The 13,696-nt window shown below is 48.3% G+C and overlaps 1 protein-coding gene across 3 annotated transcripts in view; it reads right to left on the reverse strand.

Moving 5' to 3' along the window:
- LOC134339299 (3',5'-cyclic-AMP phosphodiesterase 4B-like) overlaps window positions 1-13,696 on the reverse strand; it is a 408,487-nt gene that overhangs the window by 156,048 nt on the left and 238,743 nt on the right. The window contains exon 1 of one of the 3 annotated variants that reach the window (XM_063035676.1): window positions 485-1,718. The exons of the other annotated variants lie outside the window; for them this stretch is intronic. Coding sequence (XP_062891746.1) covers window positions 485-771 — 287 coding nt within the window. The 5' untranslated portion in view covers window positions 772-1,718. Of the gene's footprint in view, window positions 1-484; window positions 1,719-13,696 lie in introns of those variants that run through there. 3 annotated transcript variants of the gene reach the window in all.

Raw genomic sequence — 13,696 nt, forward strand, 5'->3', positions numbered from 1 at the left:
TGGAAATTTTGAGCAACACACACAAAACGCTGGAGGAACTCGGCGTGTCAGGCAGCATCTATGGAGGTGAATAAACAATTGACGTTTCAGGCAAGTCTTAATAAAGGGTCTTGGCTTGAAATGTTGACTGTTTATTCCTCTTTGTAGACGCTGCCCGAGTTGATGGATTCCTCCAGCTTTTTATGTGCGGCCCATCATCTGTAGTCTGTTAGAATCAGATCCTGTGTGTAGCAGCCCCTTTGAACTGCAGAGGTCAACTCCTCGTCTGTTAAACCTTCCCTCATGAAATGAAGAGACTCACGTCACTCACTCTTTGCAGGAAGGGCAAATATTGGTTGGAGGCAGAAGCAGGTTCCCGGGTTGAAATGGCTGTTTAGCTGGGGAAGGGAACCTGTGGGTTCAGTCTCAACAACACCGCAAGGGCTGGAGGAAACAAAGCCAGGTTCAGAGCTCACAATTGGCGGTCAGCGCATGAAATCCTTACCAAGACTGGACACTGGAGTGCCGACGGTATTCTCGAATGTTCTTATTCAGGTGCAATTTGCGGAAGAGCCGGGGTGAATTCCGTGGGGAGCATCGCGGAGACAGGGGCCCGATTCCATACAGCCTCGGGCGGAACAGGTCCCAGCTGGGCGAGTCCGAGGAACCGGGGAAAAATGCCTCACCCTCGACCTCTTTCCGAGCCGCTGTGACCCCCAAACGGCTCTGGACCTGGACCTGTGGGAGAGGCGGCTCTGCCAGGGAGCGCTGTGGTCTTAGAGTTCCTTCCATTCAGGCCGGATCGCAATGATCTGTTCCGGGCAAATGGCACAAGCGTGTGGGAAACAGCACGCTGTTACAACTCAGTAACTCTAATGCAGGGGCTCCCTAATCACAAAGTCCTTTCTACTTTGTATTGATTTTGATCACGAAAAGCAGAAGTATTCGACTGTAGTATATAGGGTTCTTTGAAATCTTCAGAATTTCCCTCTCTCTCTTTCCCATGTATCTAAGTTCCTCTGTTAAATTTGCAAACAGGCAAAAGGGTACCCGGTTGATGTTCCAACTCCTATAATCCCGTATTCACACACCGAATGACGTCCACCTCGGCATTCTATCGTGAAACATCAGCCTCCCTGCTCCCGGATGTCACCTCTCCTCACTTAGAGCCTCCTCTAAGTCAGTCTCACCGGCTTTCCCTCCAAATGCCGTCCCGCCCTGAGGGAGAGAGGTTCCCGCTCAGGTTCCCGGGTGCTCGCAGGAGATGGGGACTCGCGGAGCACGCTTCCCACTAGTTGGCGAACACCGCGATAAGGTGCATCTTCATCGCCCGGAGCTGGGGGCAGCTGAAGTCTCCCAGACGTTGCCCCTTCTGCAATCTGCCCCGGGAGGAATACTCACTTCCCCCACCGAACACACTGCAGCCGGCAACAATCTCCGAACCACCCTTTCCATGTAAGTGCCATCAGGAAGTGAAAGTTCCCCTCGATGTTTGTCCAACTCTTAAAAGTCCAGAATGCGCACATCTCCAGTTTGAGTTCACATCATAAATAGTCCGTAAGGTCACAGTTTACTCCCAATAACCCATAACTTCGCAGCATTAAAAAAAACCGAAGGATTCCGGTGAACAAATAAACGATGAATATTATTGTGTAATCTGATTTTAAAAAACTACGACTATTTAACTCTTTGAGGACCGGCCATTTTTGAAGCTATCAAGCAAGTTCTCTTTACACTTCAACGATGGTTTAAGGGTTCCGGCATGTCTCCCATGGATATTTTGATTTGACACAAACGGATTTGGGATTTTTAAGCACTTGGCTGTGTTTTATTTCGGAGGAAGGCTAGGCGTTTATTTCTGGTGTGAAAGAGTTAATGTGGTTCTGAGAGGAGGTTCCTGTTAATTTGCGGCGGCATAACTCAGACAGGGAGACTGCGGGTCAAGGACAAGAATGGGAGTTGTTTACTGCCCCATCTGCTACATTGAGTTTTGGAAGCAAGCCAGCACCCTGATGTTCAGTTCCGTTCCCAGAACATGGTGCCTGGACAGGACCAGCCGCTCACTGGTGTGCCAGACCCAACCCTCTCCAAGACAGGTGTAAACACACTAAAGGGAAACGTGCAGCATGAAGGTGGTTTGGGCACTCCGGCAAACCAGCCGACCAGTTCCCACTTCCTGGTCATATGAGGTGGTGACTCTTTGAATTAAAAATGCAAACCATGGGAAGTTTGGTTCAAAGTGAGTTGGAGAGGACCTTGCCATTATCAGCATGATTCGCGGAACCCCAATAACAGCCAGGACGCCCGCCACCTTGCAGTGCAAGACAAGAATGGCTGAGGGTCAGCCCGCTAGCCCTGCTTTTTAAAGATGCTGTGGGTCATTCAGTAATTGCTTGTTATTCCCACCAGTGAAATTGGACACCCATGGGCAATTAAAAAGATTCTCTTCTTGAAAGGCTGCAGAGGTTAGTGAGCTGCTCTTGGGAAGACAATTGCGTGATTTTTAATTCGCTCGTTACTCAGCGATAATTGGACAGTTTGGTCCGAAATATGTCTGAGGTATTGCACTGATGAGCAGCTCCGCAGTTTTAAAGGATGCAACTGGGCACAGGGTCCGTTATTGTCAAGACTCCTGTAAGGTAGTCAGAAACACTGCAACACTTTTGGTGGCTGACAGCCTGGCTTCTCTGTATCACAGAACACAGAATACAGCTCAGGATCAGGCCATTCGGCCCGCAGTGTGGTGCCGAACCAGCTAAAAAGCAAATCAAAAGCACCCAATCACTCAACCCTCCCATCTACACAAGGTCCGTACCCTTTCATCTCCCTTGCATCCATCAGCTTATCTAAATGTCTCTTAAAAGCCTCTAATGTATTTGTCTCTACCACCACACCAGGCACCCACCACCCTCTGAGTGAAAAAACTTACCCTCACGTCCAATGCATGCTCTCTGGTATTAGACATATCTACCCCGGGAGAACGATACTCCTTGCTTGCTCTATCTATGCCTCTCGTAATCTTATAAACCTCTATCAGACCCCCCCCCCCAACCCCTGGGGTTGAAATGCTCCAGAGAAAGCAACCCAAAGTTCAAAGTAAAATTTATTATCGGAGTACATATGCGTCACCACACGGAACCTGAGATTCTTTATCTGCGGGCATACTCAGCAGATCTATCGAACGGTGACTGTCAACAGGGTGCTGCTGCCATCAGGTAGAAGGCACAGGTGCCCGAGGGCTCACACCACCAGGTCCGAGAGCAGTTTCTACCCCTCAACCATCAGACTGTTGAATAAAAGGGGATAACCACACTCATTTAAGGACACTTTTATCTTGTTACTTCATGCTTGATTTTTATTTATTATCTGCATTTGCACAGTTTGTTTACAGATTACAGCTCCTGATGTTTGTAATTTAGCCTCTCGTGACAGCACATGCCCTCTAAACCAGGCAGCGTCTCGATCAGCCCCTTCTGCGCCCTCTTCAAAGCAGATTTCAGCAAAGTTTAAGTTTACGGTATTTCCTTTGTTGATCAGAATAAATAGGATCTGTAAACTTTTTATTGCTGCACCTCTACAGCGGAACGACACAGCTGTATTTGCTCTGAACTACTCGGGTTTATTTCTACAAATCCTGGAGCCTGCAGCCAGTCTTCGCTCTGTCACACATCTTCACACTGGGAAATGCCATCCCTGCAAATAATATTATTGATTTTTCTTAAGCTAAAAACAAACTGCTAGGCAAACTCACTGAGTCAAGCAGCGTCTGTGGAGGGGGAGAGATGGTTGATGTTTTGTGTTAAGACTGTGCCTCCGGGCTAAGGCTTTCAGCAGCTCGTTTTTCACTCCAAATTCCAGCATCTGCAGCATTTTATGTCTCCGTTTCACTCTTGACTTTTAACTCACAAGCAGGCATTTGATATTGAAAAATCGATTCTAAAACAGGTAAATAAACAATCACTTGCAAGTGTAAAGTACAACTAATATTGTATAATATTACTGCTGCTTCATGAACAGTTATTGGTCTATAAGACATTAGAATGAGCAGTAGGTCTTAGAACATGCCTTAATGGAAGATGGTGTGACAGAAAGGTTTAGGGAGGTTAGGCCTAAAGCAGTTGAAGGCACTGTCACCAGTGGTGGAGTCTTTAAATTTCAGGATAAGCAAGAGAAACTCAGAGATTTCAGAGGATTATAGAGTTGAAAGAGATTACAGAGACAAAATACATGATACTATAAAGGATTTTGAAAACAAGGCTGATAAGGTCCCAGACCTGAAGCATTAACTGCTTCTCTTTCCACGGATGCTATCTGACCTGATAACAATTCTGACTATGCTGAAAATACTCAGCAGGCCGGGCGGCATATGTGGAGAGAGAAACAGGTTCAACAAACAGCACGGCAGATGAACTAGCCTCCCCTCTACATTCCTGGTTGCCTCATTAAAGCAGTCAGCATAATCAAAGACTCCACCCACCCCAGACATTCTCTCTTCTCCCCTCTCCCATTGCGCAGAGGAAGTAAAAACCAGAAAACACGTAACACCAAGGCTTGAGGATATTTTATATCCCACTGCTATCAGACTCTTGTACGATAAGATGAACTCCTGGCCTCCCAATCGACCAAGGTAGATTGTGAGGCCATTTGTTTACCTGCACTGCACTTTTATGGTAGATTTTACACTTGGTTCTGCACTGTGTAACGATTTGATCTCTATAAACGGTACGCAAGACAAGTTTTTCACTGTATACTCAGTGGCCACTTTATTGGGTAAAGGAGTGGAACCCGGTGTGACCTTTCCGCTCCTGTGGCTCATCCACTTCAGGATTCGATGTGTTGTGCGTTCGGAGATGCTCGTCTGCACACCACCATTGTAACACGCGGTGAGCTGAGTTACTGCTGGCTTGGGCCAATCTGACCAGTCTCCCTGACCTCTCTAAGCAACAGGCATTTTCGCCCGCTGGATGTCTTTGCCTTTGCTCCATTCTCTGTAAACCCTGAGCATGAAAATCCCAGGAGACCAGCAGTCAAACCACCCAGTCTGGCATAAACAATCCATGGTTATTGTTGCTTAGATCACATTCCTTCCCCATTCTGATGTTTGGTCCGAACAACAACTGAGTCCCATCTACTGCCTTCGTCACTAGTCGACAAGCCACTACAATCCTCAATTCTCCCTTTATTTTTCCGTTCCTCAGAAACCTGCCATTCGCCTTCCTCCACACAACTCCTGTCGCCTAGTACCACCTGCCATTCGCCTTCCTCCACACAACTCCTGTCGCCTAGTACCACCTCCCATTCACTGCCTCCATCTTCTTCATCGCTTCCTGACACCTCTACCCCACAATCCTCGACTGAAACCCTCTATCCAAATCCACACAGTCGCAACAGGATCACTGTGCTTCATGGGCCCAAATGAACCTCTTGACCGTGTCTGCGTGCTTTTGTGCATTGAGTTTCTGCAACCCAATTGGCTGATTAGATATTTACATTAATGAAAAGGTGTACCTAACAAATGGCCACGGTTACGTTTTGTAACTCCAAAACAAAACAACTAACTGAAAAGAAAACAGGAGAGCCAGGAGATAAGTCATGTACTTCATTTTCACTTTTAGCGAGAAGCACATATATGACACGGTAGCATCTGACGTATACAGTTCATTTATCTTTACATATTAACCTATAATGAATTATTTAAACAAACAAGAATGCTTAATCAAACAATATACTTACAATATTACTCAAATACTACTGAAGTACTAAATACACAACAGTCACTGAGTTTATCTTGGTACATGTGTAATGCCCTGGTTAAAAACATGCTTTACTGTATTTTGTTTCAGCTGCTTTTCTGCTAAACACAATGTGTTCTGTTAATTAAGCTTCACAGACCAGTTTTTTGGTTTCTAAGCCGTTTGCTCAGCTTAGGAATGTTGTGTCTGCTGATCGGGTTTATCTTGGTAATGTGCTGTAACATTCTGTACAGTGCGATGTCATGGAACAATTCGGGAGAGCTGGGCAGCGTCAGGTTTCTTAAGGACCGTGGGCTGGGTTTCGGTTCTTTGTTGGCCGGAGGTGCGAAGCGGAGCACGAGGGAAGACACTCGCTGAATGCTGCTCGAAGGAGAGACCCCGTTGTAAGAAGTGCTTTGTACAGATCGATGGCTCCAAGGAGCGAGTGCCAATTCTCCTGAGTTAGCCAGTTCGTTCCAGATGGTCGTCGAGGGAAATTTAAACTGTGGTTGGTGCCCTTCATGCAGAATGTGGGTTCAGCGCGCGAGTAATCAAAATGACACATCCTGGCCACTCCAGAAATGAGCTCTAACGTTCATGTGCACATTTAGACTGGTTTAACTGTAATGGACTTTTTTTTTTCTCTATTACCTGTTTATTAAATTTGAAATATCTAAATATACCTCCACTTCAATTTTATGCCAGTGTAAGGTCTGTTATGTCCTGGTGAGTGATAACTTTGCATGGGGCGACATTTGCACAGTATTCACCATAATCTCCATTCCCTTATCAGAACATTCCAACTTTCCTGTTTGGCTGAACCGAAGGAGCTGGTGGTAGACCTGAGGAGAGCTAAGGTACCGGCGACCCCTGTTTCCATCCAGGGGGTCAGTGTGGACATGGTGGAGGATTACAAATACCTGGGGATACGAATTGACAATAAACTGGACTGGTTAAAGAACACTGAGGCTGTCTACAAGAAGGGTCAGAGCCGTCTCTATTTCCTGAGGAGACTGAGGTCCTTTAAGATCTGCCGGACGATGCTGAGGATGTTCTATGAGTCTGCGGTGGCCAGTGCGATCATGTTTGCTGTTGTGTGCTGGGGCAGCAGGCTGAGGGTAGCAGACACCAAATGAGAATCAACAAACTCATTTGTAAGGCCAGTGATGTTGTGGGGATGGAACTGGACTCTCTGAAGGTGGTGTCTGAAAAGAGGATGCTGCCTAAGTTGCATGCCATCTTGGACAATTTCTCCCATCCACTACATAATGTACTGGTTGGGCACAGGAGTACATTCAGCCAGAGACTCATTCCACCGAGATGCAACACTGAGCGTCATAGGAAGTCATTCCTGCCTGTGGCCATCAAACTTTACAACTCCTCCCTTGGAGGGTCAGACACCCTGAGCCAATAGCCTGGTCCTGGACTTATTTCCTGGTATAATTTACATATTACTATTTAACTATTTATGGTTTTATTACTATTTAATTATTTATGGTGCAACTGTAATGAAAACCAATTTCCCCCAGGATCAATAAAGTATGACTATGACTATCATACGACCCTAGACACGTGCTGCTTATTGAGGGTGGCTTTCTCACCGTTGCCCATGCAATGCTGAGTCACGTGGTGGTTAGCCAGAGTTGGCTGACAAGCCTGGTTTATTCTGAGCCACGGCAAGAGGGTTACACATATGACAATAAATCAATACTAATACCGATTTCAAGTTGAATGTCCTTGACCAGAAATGGGAAAGTGAAAAAATAGTTGTGTTTGAAGCTGCGGGGGATGGGCGGGAAGAAGAAAGTGAGCATAAATGAGGTCATGGCAGAATATGTGTAAGATAGTGAGTGCGTAATATTTAAGGTATGGCAACAATAGTGCTAGGGTGGAGACCCAGATTGTCCTGATAACATTGCTGATTTTGATGTTGTCTAGGAACATAAATAAGGGCAGCTAAAGAAAGAAGCAAAGGTAGATTTTGGAACTGAGAGGCAAAATATCACAGATGGTGGAAACAGAAGTGACGTCCACTAATGGTGCGATTTCCCCCCTTGACAACCAATTACTTCAGTTTCACTGGAGTTCTTTATGTCAAATGCCACACTGAGTCACTTTCAGTAGTTTTATCCTCCCTGCATTATAAATATTCTCCACCTTTCTGAGGCTCTACCCTGGGCAGCATATCAAGCTTATTCAGACTCCATTCAATATGCCAATTGTTTTGCATGGTATGCAACATTCCTGCTGTTAAGAGTGGGTCAGGCAGCATCTGTGGAGGGAAATGGACACACAACCTTTTGGGGGTTGAGACCCCTCATCTTGCAGTATGTTCATCCGCCTGTTCCCAATGCCCCCCTCCATACAGAAGGTCGATCTGCCTGCAGAATATCCACTAGGTTACACGGTCCGCACAACACTGTGGGCCGAAAGGCCTGTCATGTGCTGTAGATTTCCATGTTCTATGTTCTATCTCCACTATATTTTAACCCCTGGCAGTATATTCACTCTCCCTGCACCACACTTACTCTGTTAGTAGTACATTCAGCCTCTTACAGTATAATGCATCTCTCTGCAGTATATCCAATCTTCCACTGTATATTCTCCTACCTGAAGCATATCCAGCATGCTAGCCTGTACCTCACGTTCATTTTCCTGCACAACGTTTATTGTGCAGTGTTCTCCTGTTGCATAGTCACCCTCTCTGCACCATATGTCATCATTTCCCTTTTTGTGGGACATTCATTCTTCCGTGTTTTTTTTAAACCCACAATGTACTATCTCAAGCACCGATGGCATCCGTCTGTCTGGAAGGACAATGGAAAGCCTGGGAGACACGGTGTGGAGATCCTGGAATGCCCAGTTGTCAAGATCCCCCCCTCGGCCTCGCCCGTGTAGGCCAAAGGGAAGCCTGGGAGACACGGTGTGGAGATCCTGGGATGCCCAGTCGTCAAGATCCCCCCCCTTGGCCTCGCCGGTGTAGGCCAAAGGAAAGCCCGGGAGACATGGCGTGGAGATCCTGGGATGCCCAGTCGTCAAGATCCCCCCCCTTGGCCTCGCCGGTGTAGGCCAAAGGAAAGCCCGGGAGACACGGTGTGGAGATCCTGGGATGCCCAGTCGTCAAGATCCCCCTCTCGGCCTCGCCGGTGTAGGCCAAAGGAAAGCCCGGGAGACATGGCGTGGAGATCCTGGGATGCCTAGTCGTCAAGGTCACCCTCTCAGCCTCGCCGGTGTAGGCCAAAGGGAAGCCTGGGAGACACGGTGTGGAGATCCTGGGATACCCAGTCGTCAAGATCCCCCTCTCGGCCTCGCCGGTGTAGGCCAAAGGAAAGCCTGGGAGACACGGTGTGGAGATCCTGGGATGCCTAGTCGTCAAGGTCACCCTCTCGGCCTCGCCGGTGTAGGCCAAAGGAAAGCCTGGGAGACACGGCGTGGAGATCCTGGGATGCCCTGTCGTCAAGGTCACCCTCTCAGCCTCGCCGGTGTAGGCCAAAGGAAAGCCTGGGAGACACGGTGTGGAGATCCTGGGATGCCTAGTCGTCAAGGTCACCCTCTCGGCCTCGCCGGTGTAGGCCAAAGGGAAGCCTGGGAGACACGGTGTGGAGATCCTGGGATACCCAGTCGTCAAGATCCCCCTCTCGGCCTCGCCGGTGTAGGCCAAAGGAAAGCCTGGGAGACACGGTGTGGAGATCCTGGGATGCCTAGTCGTCAAGGTCACCCTCTCGGCCTCGCCGGTGTAGGCCAAAGGAAAGCCTGGGAGACACGGCGTGGAGATCCTGGGATGCCCTGTCGTCAAGGTCACCCTCTCGGCCTCAACGGTGTAGGCCAAAGGAAAGCCTGGGAGACACGGCATGGAGATCCTGGGATGCCCTGTCGTCAAGGTCACCCTCTCGGCCTCAACGGTGTAGGCCAAAGGAAAGCCTGGGAGACACGGTGTGGAGATCCTGGGATGCCCAGTCGTCAAGATCCCCTCCCTTGGCCTCGCCGGTGTAGGCCAAAGGAAAGCCCGGGAGACATGGCATGGAGATCCTGGGATGCCCAGTCGTCAAGATCCCCCTCTCGGCCTCGCCGGTGTAGGCCAAAGGAAAGCAAAGCAGTACGTCTGGCACCAGCTTGGCTGCAGGAGCTACCGGAACAATGCTGAGTGATGTCCAGCCACCTTAGGGGCTCCACTCTGGATCTTGTGTCTGGGTTCACTCCCATACCCTTTGCCTCTCCCGAGGCTGCCCACAAGGCAGTTGGGCTATTTATCCATAGCTGGGGATCTGGTTCACGAGCACCAGGGTGTGTCCTCACACCGATGGGCCTGCGTGCTACGTGGGATAGACCTCCTCCCCGTCCTCTGTAGTTCAGTCTGAGTCTGAAACGAGTTCGGTTTCCAGCCAGGAGGCACGACGAGGCTTGATGTTGGCGAGGCTATGTACTGGCAGGGAAAGACTTTTACATTCAGCTCTCCTTTTTGTGAGACTGCTACCCTGTGGTAGAAACTGAAACAGCAACAAGCATTGCCCACTACACTACCACACCACCACACCAGACTCGTCACAACAACCGTCAGACACACTCAAGTACAACATCATCTAATTCTGCCCTTTGCAGTATAGTCAGTCTTGCACAATATTAACCCCCTTCAGTAAATTTACGCCTGCATTAATCCACACTGCTTCTCATTGATTAGCTCACCCTATTCCAAGTGTTTATCTTTTCACTCTGTGATCTTATTTTATTACTTATTGATTGAGATACAGCGTGTAATAGGCCCTTCCGGCCCTTCGAGCCACACGGCCCAGCAACCCCTGATTTCACCCTAGCCTATTCACGGGACCCTTCAAGAGGACCACAACCTTGTTTTAGGGTTCGGAGGCTTGTGCGCCTCAGTGACCCGGAGAGCTATGCTGGCTGGAGTCAGGGGCTTTACGCTTTGGCTCTTGGTAGGGTCACCCATGCCAAACAGGTCAAAGGGTAGAGGCCAGACTAAGAGTGGTCCACTGATCTTCCAGGTTCGGGGGTTCAGCTCAGGGCTAACAACACTGACTGGTGAAACAAAACTGTTACGGAAACAGCAGTGAAGGATCCTTCTACATCTGAGTATGATGGTATTCCTGAGTCTCCACCTGGGACTTGCATGACCGACAGTAGGGAAAACCGAGAGGAAGCTACCGATACGATGAAGGCAGCCCTGAACACCGGCAGAGATGGAGGACCTTCACCGCTGCCCTAAACACCAGTGGTGTAACGGGCGGTAAGTAATAACAGGACAACATTCAATGACCAATTAACCTACTAGCCTTTGGACTATGGGAGGAAACCTTGGCCGGCTGGTGGCGCAATGACATCAGTGCCGGACTCTGGAACGGAGGTTCCCGGGTTCGAACCCAGTCGGGGCCACTCCCGAGTACGCTTTCCATCTGTGTCAAGTTGAGTGTCGAGATCGCAACTCGACCTCGTAAAATAAAGGGAAAAACGCCGCAAAATGTCTGAGTGAGGAGTGGCGTGACACACAGTCTCTCTCTTTTGCTCCACGCCTTGTAAAGGCATGAAAAAGACATCGCCCCGCCAACATCGCACACGCACGGATGCACACATGCAGACGCACCCGCCCAAAAAAAAAAGGGCTATGGGAGGAAACCGGAGCACCCGGAGAAAATACACACGTTCCACAGGGAGGACATACAAACTCCTTACAGATGATGTCAGGACTGAACTGCAAACTCCGACATCCCGATCGCGTAGTGCTAACCACTACACTACCATGGGGCCCATGATAATATTTAGATTCTTTGCCACCACAGACTGGCCTGTAGTTCCCAGGCATATTGTTACACCTCTTTCTAAAAAGGGTATAACATCTACCCGACCTCTGGCACCTCCTCGAACTGAACAAAGAGTGAAAGAATATGGTGGCCCCTCCAATTTCCATTCTGCTTCCTTCAACAAGCTGGGATACATCCTATCCTCATCAGATGACTTATTTAGTTTAAGCAAGGCTGGCCTTTCTAATAGATTTCCCTCATAAATTTCCAGCACGTCCATTAAATTCTGCTTCCTCCACTTTAATCAACACCGTGGCAGTGTTCTTCTCCTCGATAAAGACTGATGCACAGTCAGTTCATCAGCACTCAGGGGCTTGAAGCATAAATTACCGTGGCTGCTCCTAATTGCTCCCATGACTCTTCTAATTATCTGGCTAATATTCACATGCCTGGGGGATATTTTTGAATTACTCTTTATGTTAACGTTTTATATTATATTAGTTTTGATCCCTATACTCTGCTTTAATCTCCTTCACACTTTCCCTCTCAGCTTACTATATTCAGCCTGGTTCTCACTGGAATTAGTCACCCGACACGTGTCATACACACACTCTTGTGTGTCATCACATTGTTTCTCTCGCCTGTCACCCGTGGAGCTCTGCTGTTGGTTCCCTGCCTTTTCCCCTCGTTGGAACGTGCCCAGGATTTTACCTGAAATGTACCTCATCATTCTGTTGCGTTTCTAGCTACGAATGCAGGGAACCACTTCACACTGGCCAGATCCCCTCTCGTCCCGATGAAGTTCACCCTTCCAGTTAAAAAACACCTTTATGATTGTTCTCAGTCCTTCTTTGTAAAATTAAACTTGACACGATTGCTACTGCTCCTCAAGGACTTTTCCGCTGACACCTGGTGCAGCGTATTGCTAGAAACCAGATCCAGCAATGCCTGTTTCCAAAAATGATTCTGACCAAGTAAGTCCTTTGCTGTCATCTTGTTACCATGCCACAATTCTTTTTTTCGCATTTTGACAGGCGTGCTGGAAGATCTTAACCATACATGCATTATTAGATAGTTCTGCCTGCACAGCGCACTTGGGTGGAGCATTGCAGTGATTTACCACTCTCTGAGAGCAGTAGTTATTCATCTCTGTCCTACCTGGTGACCCTTCATACTGAAACCATGCCCCTGGTTCTAGATACTCCCACATCCTCCTGGGCAGGATTGGTCTCGCTCACAGCCAGGTACTAGTGGCTGAAACAGTTCCTGCCATGAGCACCAAGTGTTCTGGAAGTTCCCACTACATCGTGGATACCTCACCAGCCTAGGTTTTAGCATACAAACAACTAATATATTACTATATTACTAGTGTATAAATTTCCATTAAGAATCCAGAGAGTGGTAGTAAGTGGAGGAGAAGATGGCGGCACAACGGCAGCGCGCGCGGCCTCTCCGGTGAATGATATCTGTAATCTGTCAAGTAGGGGACCGTGCACAATTCTGATTTGATGGAGACGGACGTGAGAGCACGGAGGAACATCTGGAGAAACTTCAGAAATGCCCACTTCGCTGCTGCTGCTACTGTGTGGTAACCGGAATCTCCAGAGCAGAAGGCCCTGAAATCCTCGGCTTTGCTTGTTTCAGCAGCCGGGGCGAGGTCGGAGGTGCTCGGCAGAGGATGGCGCTCGGGAGGCTGTATCGGAGGGGCTGGTCGGAGGCTTGAAGTTTTCGGATGGACGGACTCAGTGTCGGCTGTGGTCGGCTGCTTCCAATGCATCGGCAAGTTGACTGTGTCTGGAGGTTTATGGCGGGGAGTTTCTCCCTTTTGCCGCCTGCTATGGGGACTCGGGAGTCGATCGACTCGGGGACTTTGAGACTTTTTTTACCGTGCCCATGGTTTGTTCTTCATCAAGTTATGGTATTGCTTTGCACTGCTGTAACTCTATGTTATAATTATGTGGTTCTGTCAGTGTTAGTCTTTGGTTTGTCCTGTTTTCTGTGATATCACTCTGAAGAAACGTTTTCTTAACGCATGTATGCATTTCTAACTGACGATAAAAGAGGACCGAGTGTTCTCACAATCTAAATTTTTAAAAAATGGTTGCCTCACTGAGTGGAGGCCTGTGACTAGTGGTGTACCACAGGGATTAGTGCTGAATCTTTTGTTGTTTGTCATCTGTATCAAAAATCTGGATGATAATGTGGTTAACTGGATCAGCAAATTTGCAGATG

The sequence above is a fragment of the Mobula hypostoma genome, chromosome 29 (assembly GCF_963921235.1).
Source record: "Mobula hypostoma chromosome 29, sMobHyp1.1, whole genome shotgun sequence".
Taxonomy (NCBI): domain Eukaryota; kingdom Metazoa; phylum Chordata; class Chondrichthyes; order Myliobatiformes; family Myliobatidae; genus Mobula; species Mobula hypostoma.